At 40.5% G+C, this 13,100-nt stretch overlaps 1 protein-coding gene across 3 annotated transcripts in view; it reads left to right on the forward strand.

Moving 5' to 3' along the window:
- The first annotated feature begins 247 nt into the window (after positions 1-247).
- Positions 248-13,100, forward strand: part of SLC35G1 (solute carrier family 35 member G1) — a 31,995-nt gene continuing 19,142 nt past the window's right edge. For all 3 annotated transcript variants that reach the window (XM_083363511.1, XM_083363510.1, XM_083363509.1), the window contains exon 1: positions 248-515. In XM_083363511.1, coding sequence (XP_083219637.1) covers positions 281-515 — 235 coding nt within the window. In that variant the 5' untranslated portion in view covers positions 248-280. The remainder of the gene's footprint in view (positions 516-13,100) is intronic.

Here is a 13,100-nt window from a genome sequence, read left to right on the forward strand (position 1 = left end):
AGATTTAAAGTGCTGAACAGCCGGATGTATCCTCAAATATCCCCCCTCAAACTTAACTCCCGAGTCCATCTTTCCACTCTCGGAGCTGGAAAGCAGAAGCAACCGGCCAGAGAGAGGCCCGCAGCCACCAATAAACTCCCCGTGGGAACCAGCCGGCCCCGCCCACGGGACAAGAGGGAGGCGTCGCCAAGCCGGCCTTAACCGCATGCGCACTAAAGTTGCCGGCTCCTCGCCGGACGGAGCCGGCAACCAGTTGGAAGCAACTGCTGGCCGATTCCTCATGGTGCAGGGTCAGGCCGGCGGGGAAGACGCCGACGGTCCCATCGCCGGCGGGCCAGAGGCGGCGGAGCCATGGGAGCTCGGGCAGGAGGAACCCGGCATCCGGGAGGAGGAGGAGGACGGAGGTGCCCCGGAGCAGCCCTGCCCTTTTCAGGTTCACGACGTGGAAGCGGCGGGCGCTGGCAAGCCGGGCGGCGAGAGCTCCTGCCCCTCCTGGACCTGCTCCTGGATACCCGGTGGGTGAGGAGGCAAAGCGCCGGGGGCTCTTCGGTGAGCCGGCTTAGCGGGCGCCGAGATTGTTGTCCCCCGTTCCTGCGCTCCTCTCATTGCGCTTCTGTCCTTGACCTCCGCCCGGGGCGCCGAAAAACAACGGGCTCCGCTCTGTTAGGTGCCCTCCGGCTATTAAGGCGAGGCTGAGCAGCCGCTTCTGCCTGGGCGACGGGCGAGTCCCAGCCCGTCCCCGAAGAGATGCCCGCCGCCCCACCTCCTTTCTTAGGTTTCCTCCAACTTTTGACAAATCCGGCTAAACAATTCGGACGGGGCGGGGGGGGGGGGAGGTCCCCCAAAGGAGTAAACGAGGATGGCTGATTTGAAAACGTTGAGTTTAAAAAAAAAGAGAGAGAGAGGTTATCTCTAGGGTTCCTCGAGAATAACAAAACCTGGGGTTTTTATTGGGGATTTTTAGATTTTTTTTTACTGTTTTAGCTGGGCTCTTATTTAATTCTTTTTTTAATTTTTGTATTCTGTACTTTTATATGTGCCCTGTTCACCGCCTTGAGTTTTTCGGGAGAAGGGCGGTATACAAATATAATCAAAACAAAACAAAATCAAAACAAAACCACCACCACAATAAAAAAACAAACAAACAAAAAAACTCAGTGGATTAGGATTAGAGTGCCAAGAAACCGAACGCTGCCCAACGTTTTATAGCACTTACCTCCCGAAAGCCTTGCCCAGCTCTGCATTTTTTTAGATTTTTCATTTTTCGCTTTTGTCTAAGTTACAAAATTTATGGAAATATGAATTCTTGGGGGGAGGAGAGGGAGGTTTCTATACGTCCTGAATCCGTATTTACTGTAACCCATTTATTCAGCACTCTTGGGCCCAGAACTACAATAGTTTGAACGCGGTTTAGCATCCCTTCTTCACACAAAGTGGTAAAGGTAAACAAACCTTCCTTTAAATGCGTAACGACTCATCTAAATTAATTTAACACATGACCTTATGCCTTAATGTGTCTTATCCTTCTAATGGAAAAAAAAATCATGTTTGTATTGAATCAGGAAACTTTAGTTCCAGATTAATTACTGTAAAAGTTACGATTACTATTATTTAGTTTGTAAACTAAGTTTACACATTTTATTTAATAGGTTTGAAAACAACCCATAGTCACTTAGGTGAGATGGGCAATGTAGATGCATACATGCATGCATGCATGCATATGTACATACATAAAGTCCTGTAAAATCATCTAACACAGACATGTCAAAAACAAGGCCCGGGGGCCAGATCCAGCCGGTGAAGCCATCCTGGAAACAGTGAGGGAACGCCCCCACTGCCTTGGCCCTGGCCCAGAGACCCTCCTCCTGCCAGAGACCCTCAGATCTGTCCCACTCCTGCCCAGGTCCCCATAGGCACCCTTGATGCGAATGATGTAGAGCTGGCCACGCCCACCCAGTAGGCCATACACACTTTAGCCACGCCCACACAGTAGGCCACACCCACCCAGGCCCCTGAGGGCAACCGCAATGCTGATGCGGCCCTCAATGAAATTGAGTTTGACGCCCCTGCCTTTCTAGCAGATTATTTTTATACTAAAATAGTTTTTTTTTACAAACTATTAAATTTTGCTGTGGGATAATTTCATTTGTTAATTTTGAAATCATGTATCATGAGTCTCTGGTCTGGACCTATAGTAATACGGAATATGTTACAGAATAATGGTATTAAATTGCCCGTATTCTCATTCTTTGTAAATATAATTATTTGTATACATTTATATACATATACATGCATATATAGATGTACATATATGTATATACATATCCATGCAAATTCACATAAATATATATTTTAATTGATGTTCAACCTAAGCATATTACTGTAGAAAAGCAGAAACTAATATTTCCCATTCAATTAGCTTTGTATATATAGTGTGCTTTTGTGTATTCATTCATTTTTAAATCTTTAAGTCACAGGCAAAGAGCAGATTATAACTTTTTATATTAGAGCAGATGAACTTCTATTTCTTTTAGCAAATGCAATTATATTGTATAAACTTTAACATCCAAATAAAATCCTCATAGAATCTTCAGGTATTGTTAAGAATTTCAGTACTATACATAGTTCCTAAAGCTTCTTGGCATATACTTTTGATTTTTCTTACTGACACAATTAATATGAGAATTTAAGAAATACTGTCCTGGCATATAGTATCTTTTTTGCCTTGTGTGATATCTTTGAATAGCTTGGCTTCATTTTCAAATAGTAAACAAAATACCTGGATTGTATCATTTGAGATTGCAAGTGGAGACAAAGATGTTTTATTGTCTTAAGCAAAAATGGTACCATCCTAACTAATCCCATAATTGACTGTTTCATCTTGTTTGATAGTGGCTGAGGACTATATCTGGTTTAAACATGACATATAAATAGTCCTTACTTAACTACAATTGAGCCCAGAATTTTTGTCATAAGTCATTGTGATTGCTAAACAGATCACCATGTGGCCTGACTTGATTTTTACAATCATTTGTATAATGGTCATAAGGCAAATCACCATGGTTATTAAGCAAAGTACATGGTCATTAAGCAAATCTATTCTCTTGAATGGATAGTTTTTGCTGGATACTGGCAAAAAGGTGCAATTGTGGGATCACTGTGGGATGATGCAACTAGTTGTAAATACAAGCTAGTTGCCAAGTACCCAAAATGTGCTCTCTCTCTCTCTCTCTGTGTGTGTGTGTGTGTGTGTGTTTGTTGTAACTTTGAGGATGGGATGTAAGTAACTTTGGGTGGGGGGGTTTCACTGTAACTTTAAATGGTCATTAAGTGACCAATCATTAAATGAGAATTATTACTTGTAGTTTTGTTCATTATTATCTGACACTGCTCTCCATTATGTAATATCTGTAAGAGATGGCTTTAAGTTTATACATAAACTTATACAGTATTGAATCTGTGCTGGTATGTGACCATACTAAAGATTTGACTCGACATATCAAACCTTTCTATAAAATATGTATAGATTGGAATGTTTATGATTGAATGCATCTCCTGTGGGAAGAAAAAGTATTTTGGATACAGGCCCATGATGTCTTAGAGCATTTTGTGCTTTTATGTGTAATTTATTCATTCATACACAGAAATATGTTAACTTCTGTCAATCTCTAGCCAGACTTGATCCTGAGTAAAAATGACATCTCTGTTCCTCAGTGTAATTATGAAGTCAACTTGAATTTTAAATTTCTATCAAGGGTATAATGTTGCCTTTTCAAAGCTGTGTTGAAAGTATGATTATATTTTAAGATCCAATGTCAGTAGAACATTGTGTTTGGAAAATATTATCTTACTCCATTCTTAAAGTTTACATTGAAAAGATAGATAATGCAAAAAGTGTAGCAATTTGCTGGGCTTGTTGAAAACAGCTGAATGAAAAGTTCCTTTATTATATTATATTTATTTTGGCAGTGTGAAGCAATGGCATAGTCTTTCATTTGGGAAAAAAATAGCAGATTCATCTTGCGGTAGAACGAATAGAAAGAGCATGCAGGAGCTGCATGGAGCAGAGTGAAAGGAATTCTGGAAGATGAAGTCCACACATTTTCAAGTGTTCAAAGTTGAGAAACATTGCTATAGAGCAGACATGTATCGGAGCTTTTTCTCCATTGCCGGCAATGGCGTGGGGGCGGTTTCCTTGTGATGCGACCGGCCTGTGGGCTGGCAGTTTGTCACCCTGATATAGAGTATTACAGAAGTATGTGGGAATTATGCTACTGGGAAGGATGAAGAAGGAAACATTGTACAATGATGAAGTGAAAGAGGCTGTGGATGAAGAAAAGTACATAAGAGTGAGTGACTGCTGTAAAAAATGAGGATTAGAAGAAGACGTATAATATGATTACAGAGAAAGAGATAATTTAGAACAGAGCTTCCCAATCTCTCTGGCTTTGCGAACTGGCAGGAAGGGGAGAAAGGGATGGTTCTGTGTGAGTGGCAGTTAAGTGTGTGCATGTGCGCACAACTCAATTTGCACAAGTGGCAGGCACAAGTGTTTGTGCATGCATACACAGACACTGCTCATGCTAATGGAGACATGAGTGCATGTGTGCACGCTCACCCACCACTTCCATGCCCCTGTTCCAAACAGCTCGTGGCCCAGTAATGGGCTGCAGCCCAGGGATTAGGATTTAGAAGACTATTCAATGAGAACATAGAGTGATTAAGATTAAAAGAGGTACAGAAATTGAGCAACTTTAATGGAAAAAATGTTTTGGAAGTAGGTGAAGTAACGGATTACTTACGGCAGCACCTGCTACCGGCATCAACTTCCCTCCGTCCAGTGATCTTCCACAGAGTGGGCCTCCTCAGGGTGCCTTCGATCAGAGAATGTCGATTGGTGGCCCCCAGGGGGAGGGCGTTCTCTGTGGGCGCGCCAGACCTATGGAACCGCTTGCCGGTTGAGCTCCGGATGGCCCCCGACCTTCGCTCCTTCCGGCGCGATTTTAAAACTTATTTATTTGAACAATCTGGCCTGGTCTGATGGGTTTGGGGTTGGATTTAGTTTTAACACAGTTTTATTATTGTATTATATTGGGCATAATTATTTAATTCTTTTTAACTTCTTTTTTAACTTTTGTATTTATATTTTGATATTTATTGCCCTGTACACCACCCTGAGTCCTTCGGGAGAAGGGCGGTATAAAAATTTAATTAATAAATAAATAAATAAATAAACTTCCAGAAAATTGAATGAAATTGGAATGAAACTGAAATGAGGAAATGCTGGAAGTATTGATATACTGAAGAGTGGAATTGAAACACTGGCTGACCTCCGTTGTGCCTGTGTCTTCTCAGCCCTGGATCAGGAGGAGAGGCAGTTCTTCCTCATCCCCACTGGCCAGCTGCAGCTGTGTGCACTCTCCTCTGGGCCTCCCCACTGCAGTTGTGCCCCTCCTTTCCCTAGCGCAGCCAACCACTTGTCTGGTCGCTCCTCCTGTGATTGCTCTACAGTGCAGTACTCGGCTTTACCGCTCCTGTCCTAGAGCCTCTGTCAACCTCCTGACATTCCTCCACATTCCCTTCTGATATGCCTGGAACTGGCTCACCCTCATCCGAACTGGCATCTGGAGAGGCATCCGCGAAAACCATCACATTGTGTGTCTGCAGGCAACAATGAAGCATGGTGGAGGTTCCTTGCAAGTCTGGGGAGGCATTTCTGCAAATGGACTAGGAGATTTGGTCAGGATCAATGATCAAAGATCAATGCTGAGAAATACAGGCAGATACTTATCCATCATGCCATACCATCAGGGAAGCGTGGGATTGGCCCCAAATTTATTCTGCAGCAGGACAACAGCCCCAAACATACAGCCAATGTCATTAAGAATAAAGAAGTAGAAGAAACCCTGGAAGTGATGGTTTCCCACCCCACCCCCCACCCCCGATCTCAACATCATAGATTAGAATCTGTGTGGAATTACATGAACAGACAGAATCGGTGGAGGCAGCCTACATCCACAGAAGATCTGTGGTTATTCTCCAAGATGTTTGGAACAACTTTGAAGGAACCTTCCTGAGTTCCTTCAAAAACTGGATGCAAGTTAGATGCTAGAAGAATTGATGTTATTTTGAAAGCAAAGGGTGATCGCCCCAAATATTGATTTTGTTTGGATTTCTCTTCTGTTTATTTACTTTCCATTTTGTTAATTGATAAACTATTAACGCTTCTATTTCTGAAAGCATTTTTAATCTACATCATTTTTACACAACTGCCTAACACTTTTGCATAGTACTGTATCTGTTGGTAATGTAAGGGTTTTCTCTTTGTTAACAGGTACTCAATGCTTTTGATAAAGAAGTAAGTTTCAAAGGCTTTTACTATATGGCAAGGTTTCCTGACATTGGCAGCTTTAAAATGCATGGCCTTCAATTCCCGTGCAGTCTGAGGAATTCTGGGAGTTGAAGTCCATGTGTCTTAAAATTACCAAGGTTAGAAAACCCTGCCATATTGTACTTCAGAGAAGGAGGCTTGAACCTTGTAATTCCTTGGATTGTGATCCACTTTAACTATTCCACTATTTGGCACCTTATTTTTTTCTGATAATCAAATAGACTGGCTAAACATTAACCTGATGTTTTATTCTTCAAGGTCAGCCTGGTTTGTATTTCTTTCATCAGCTGTAGTTCATTTTGAGCATCCCTACTTTAATATAATATGAAAATAAACAGTACCCATTAACGTGGGCCTTTGTTGTATAATGAGAAAACTAGGAAAATAATTCAATTGAGATGAAAACAAGTTTGCAGTGGGTATAATTAATCAGATGTCAAATGGTCCTATCTGTTCCTATATGAACAATCTAGATTGAAATGACTTGATTAAACTGAGATGTGCACGTACAGTTCCAATTGTAATATGCTTGAGATGCAAGATGCCTTGGATATATATTAATATTTTGTGCACTGCTTTGAATCATTTTTTTGTATTACTGAGAAAGAGTGAACCACCTTGAGTGCAGGACAGAGCAATGACTGGTGGTTGAAAGAACTGTAAATTTATTATGGAGAAGATACGATCTGTATAAGTAGGTTAAGGGCCAAACTGCATTTTAAAAAAGAAACATGCATGTAAGTAGGAGCTCACTGCTTCTTTTTCCCCAGCTAAATGCACTTCAGATACAGGGCAACACATTTCTTTGTTTGATGGTTTATTAGATTTATTTATTTATTAGATTTATGTGCCGCCCATCTGGTTTTGAAGTGACTCTTGGTGGATTATAGCATTAAAACTATAAAATATAAATATTTCTAAAATGATAAAAATTGAATTAAGATAGAATTATAGTTAAAAGATATTGAGGGAGGGAGCAGGATGTTCAGGGAGGAAGGTTGGGATTGCCTGTTAATTCATCAACCACTCCCCGCCCCCATTGGGGCCCAAAGCCATCTGGCAGAACCAGGTCTTCAGGCCTTTACAGAAGGTCAGAAGGGCGGGAGCCAATCTCACCTCAGAGGGTAAATTGTTCCAAAGGGCAGGAGCCAAGGCAGAGAAGGCCCTTCTCCTGGACCCAACCAATCAAAATTCGGGGTCTGCAGCATACCTCCTCTGCCAGCGTGGGTGGGTTGGGGTGGGCCAGTCCCATTGGGGTGTGACAGGGCTTTCAAGATAATAACCAACACTTTGATAATTATTTAAAGGCTAAACAGCTAATGTAATGATGTAATGTAATGTAAGGTGGATGATGCATTCAGGAATGACTCAACAGGTGTGTTTATCCCTTTAAGAGCTGGAGTATAAAAGGGAAGTCTCTGCTGCTGTGTTCTCTCTTTCTTGTCTGTTTCCTGCTGTAATTCCTGCTGTGTATCAGAGTTTGCTGAATTATCACCACGTGTATGTATTTTGTTTCTAGTACATTTGTAGATATTGTAATATAAACCACCATTTAATACAAACCACTGTTTACTGTATTTACTCCTGGGTTACCTCAGCACAATAAGAATGTGCGTGCTCTGACAAATTGCACTCAGAAGCAAACCAGCAAACAGCTCGTGGGGCAGTGGCGTAGCGTGGTCCACCGTAGGAGCCCCCAAAACTGCCCGTGCCACTGCAGTCTGCACCAGTTGAAGCTTACAAATGCTCTTCAAGGGTAGCCCCATGTAGGACACATTGCAGTAGTCCAAACACGAGATGACCAGAGCTTGAATAACGGGAGTGCAAGGACTCCTGATCTAGGAAAGGCCTCAACTGATGCACTAGACAACATGTACATCTGTACTGTGGGGTGCTACATGGGAAATACTGGTGTAATGTTAGTATTTTCTCCCATAGTTGCTAAGTAGAAGTAAAGACAAAAAAGGCATATCTGCCACAAATAAAAACAAAAATGATCTGAATTGGAACACCAAAGTTACAATGAGTCACAGATTTTTGTGAGTCTCAGTGAAACCTTTGACTTCAGTGTTCCTCTCTTCTGCTGAACGAGGAAAGACTTTTATTGGATACATAATTTTGTTTTCTTTGTTACAGGTAGTCATTGACTTAGATATCATTCGAGCCCAAAATTTGCATTGCTAAGCAAGGCAGTTGTTAAGAGTTTCACTCCAGTTAAGTGAATCTCTGCAGTTGTTAAGTGAAGCATGCAGTCGTTAAGCGAATCTTGCTTCCCCCCATTGACACTGCCTGTCAGAAGCCAGCTGGGAAGTTTACAAATGGTGGTCACGTGATCCTGGGACACTGTAACCATCATAAATACATATCAGTTATCAAGTGCCCAAATTTGGATCACATGACCACAGGGAAGCTGCAACAATCATAAGTGTGAAAAGTGGTCAAAAATCACTTTTTTCAGTGGCATTTAACTTCAGATGGTTACTAAACAAATGGTTTTTAAGTCATTTAAAGTGTACAGCGTACTTCCAGAGGTTGCATGTAGTCTGCTTGAGATTTCAGATATATGCCATTGTCCCAAAGTTGCCATTGCATATGCATTGTAGTCACCTCTTGTCCTTTTTCCCAACTGTATCTCATTCTGCCACTGCTCCTTCATTTCTGTGCCTAATTTAATTAAACAAAACACCAAACAATCCATGAGCTAGTTTAGAAAGCTTAAGAAATGATTGTTGACTTGTATATAATTTCTTCCAAGCTTGGAATTGGGGCAAGTAAAACAAAACTTAGCCAGAAGTCAAAGTATAAAATAAGGAGAAATTATTATTATTTTTCTGACAGGAAAGTCAATGCAGTTGACAGAGCAAGAAGTTGAATCCAGGGATGAAGTACAGTCTCAAAAAGCACAGTTTACAGTAATGTTTCTCAACGTTGGCAACTTTTACGTTGTATGTAGTTCAAATGTCAGAATGGCTGACTGGGAGTTCTGGGAATTAAAGTCCATAGACTTAAAGTTGGCAATAATGAAAAATGTTGGTTTAGACGCAGGGGTAGGCAGCCTTGACTCTTTTATGACTCGTGGACTTCAACTCCCAGAATTGCTGAGCCAGCTATGTAATTAAAATATTTTTCAATTACTTTAAAATAATTAAATTGAATTGTTGAATTGTCCTGCAGTGAGTTGCCCCATGGCCAGTTGGCCATGGCGAGTTGGCTGTGACAAATTGACTGAGGTGAGTTGTCCCGTTCCAACCTAAGATGTGGCTTGCAGTCCCAAAGGTACTTTTTCAAAAGGCAACTGGACTTTGTTTTTCCTTGAAAACGTTTCACTTCTCATCCTAGAAGTCAGAACTCAAGAAGCTTGCTGGATGAGAAGTTGCCTTTTGAAAAAGCACCTTCCGGACAACCATGGTCTGGAGCAGGGGTAGGCAACCTTGGCTCTTTTACAACTCATGGAGTTCAACTCCCAGAATTCCGGAGCCAGCCACGCTGAGGGGAAAGGGAGAGGTTTCCAAGCTGAGCCATGCTGACTCAGGAATTCTGGGAGTTGAAGTCCACAAGTCATAAAAGAGCCAAGGCTGCCTACCCCTGCGTCTAAACCAACGTTTTTTATGGCCCCCAAGGCACTTCTGACCATGTCCGGCCTGCATGAATTGCTTTTATTTTAAAGGCAATTGCTATGTTTTTTTTTCAATTTATGTAAGTGTGTGCATATCTGTGTACTTCACAGGCCTATTGGTTTGGCCCTCCACAGCAATCTCAGTTTCTGAGGTGGCCCCTTGGGAAAAGTAATTTCCCATCCCTGGTTTAGAGGATGAGTTGTTTCTTGCACTATTTTAAAATAATCTTAAATACTGTTCAAATGCAACAAATAACTCCGCTAATTAAAATTTCTAATTCTGATTAAAAGTTTTCCAGTGGGTGGGGTTAAACCTGGGGTGGCTAAAATGGTGGTAAATAAAGACTAATGTTTTAATTGTGGTACAAGTAGCCCTTGACGTACAACCATAATTGAACCTGAAATTTCGGCCATAAATTAAGACACCATATGTTTGGACTTCTATGACCATTTTTATGATGATGATAAAGCAAGTCAGTGTGATCATTAAGCAAACCACCTAGTTGCTAAATGAATCTATCATATCAAATAGGTGTTTTTCAGCTGGAAAATGGGAAAAAATATCCCAAATCTCATATGACTGCAGTATACTGCAACTGATCATGATTGTGAGCCGGTTGCTAAGCACTCGAAATGCAATCGCATGACCTTGGGGGCGCAGTCATAACTTCGAGGACAGTCGTATGTACTGTACCTTTTAAGAGTCAATTGTAACTGTGAACAATTGTTAACTGTAAGTCAAGAATGTCTTTTTATCAGATCTTTCAAGCATTAAATCTCTCTTAAAGAACAACTAGGTTAAGTTTAAATCATCAGATATCAATTTATGATCAAATAAGTCTCCAAATGCAATGATCTTCTAAGCTAGACAAAAAGATAGTCTGATTTGAGTGAAGCTCTCCTCTTAGTGACTTCATAGACACCTTCAGTATGGAACTGATTTGCCCTTGCCTGCTTCTTTAATGTTTTTTTTACTTCCTAGATTGATAAGATTCAAGTAATTATTTTTAAGGGGAATCTGGAATGGGTAAGCTATTGTCAGTATATGATCTTCCCCAGACCCATATTTGTGATCAAAGGAGAAGTGCTCCTAAAACATGCCAACTAGTTGTCGATTTTCCATAGCATGAGTCATAATATTAACTGTATTAATTTTATTGGAATTGGGCTGTATTATTTAATTCTTTTTTAACTTTTGTACATTGTATTTTTACTGTATTTGCCCTGTACACCGCCCTGAGTCCTTTGGGAGAAGGGCGGTATAGAAATTAAATTAAATTATTATTATTATTATTATTATTATTATTATTATTGTTTTTTTTTAAAAAAAAAGGCTGAACGTAGGTGTGGTTATCCTCTGCTAATCTCAGTGCTGTTCTTTACATTAACTGCTGTATCTTCATTAACTGAATAAAGTTAACTAAATCTCTCCAATCTTACCACCCAGATAGACTGAACATTTCAATCCATCCTCTATAGGGATAACAGCACCATCGCTCCTGCAATTCTCAGATGCCGTAAAAGAAACAGGCTCTGGTTGCAAAAAAGATTTCTATCCATTTCTGAAATGTAAATATTTGCACGTTACTAGCAAATACCGGTATAAGCATTTACTTTCAATTTATAAAAAATGTCACTGATTTGCCTGGTAATTATGAGATTTTACATCTTAAATGGCAAGATTTAATGTTCCAACCACAATTTTTGAATGGAAATTACAGAGTATCATATTGTGGGAAAGGAGTTCCTGAAACATTAACCCACATTTTGCTGTGTGCTACCCTTATTATAAAGATGCCTGAATGCAGTTAACAAGAAGAGAAGCAACCTAGAACTAAGGAGAAATTTCCTGACAGTTAGAACAATCAGTCAGTGGAACAACTTGCCTCCAGAAGTTGTGGGTACTCCAACACTGAAAGTTTTTAAGAAGAGATTGGACAACCATTTGTCTGAAATGGTATAGGGTTTCCTTCCTGAGCAGGGGGTTCGACTAGATGACCTCCAAGAACCCTACCAACCCTATTATTCTGTTATTCTGTCAGTTAACAAATCCCCATCTACTCTGATTTTGAGGTTATCCAGAATCAGTTTATTTAAAGTTTGATTAATGTGATTTTATTTCTCTGAACATGGCTAAGTTTTGTTTCGCTGTTTGTATAATAGGTCACATTTTGGGCACGCCAAAATGTAGGCTACTATTATTATGTTTTTCTGTGGTTTTTATTTGCTGCTCAGAATATGGTTTTGGTTTTGAATTGGTCAGTGACTGTAGCATCTTTCTGCTTGTCATTTTTGTCTTCTGTTTCTTGACATTTGAACATGCATTGATAAAAAAAGAACAGTGGATATTTATTTATTATATTTGTCCGCCTAGCTATCTATCATATGGCACATTCATATCATATTTCAGTAAAAGGAACACGGGTAAAATCAGGGCTTTTTTTCTCATAGAACACTCAGAACGGAGTTCCGGCACCTTTTTTAGATGGAACCTTGTAGGGTAGGCAAGGCGGATTGTATAACGTGTGAGTTCCGGCACCTTTTTTTTTTTTACAAAAGAAGCACTGGGTAAAATACAAAACAGAATATAAAATCTGAACTCCGAACAGGAAGATAACAAACATGAGTCTAAGTTGCAAATATAATTTTTTACTTCATTTGTCGCAGACAGGAAATCAGCGAAATCTCCATTCTAGGCTCTGTTTTAACACTCTGTCTCAATGTGTTGGATCGTTTATTTTTTGGCCCCACAATCACAATTTGGTGATGATATTTTGTTCCACTTATAGAGGGCTTCTGCACATCAATCACAACCAGTGCAAATTTGGTTCAGTGTTGTCCATGGTGCATGGGGCTGGTTTTTCTACAATACAGCGAAAACTTCAAATTGTGGGGGGCAATTTTGTATCCATGTTGTTTCCATATGTTGTGAGTGTTGAAATCATTTACAAGTGCTGGATAGCTGGATGTCTAGATCTCAGCCTGTTTTGCTCCAAGCAGGCTATGTCACTCAGTATTAGCAACTGGGAATTACGATCAGAAGGTCGGCAGTTTGGCGGGTCAAATCCCGAGTGCCGCATAGCAGAGTGAGCA

This window comes from Vipera ursinii (assembly GCF_947247035.1).
Source record: "Vipera ursinii genome assembly, chromosome: 5".
Lineage (NCBI taxonomy): Eukaryota > Metazoa > Chordata > Lepidosauria > Squamata > Viperidae > Vipera > Vipera ursinii.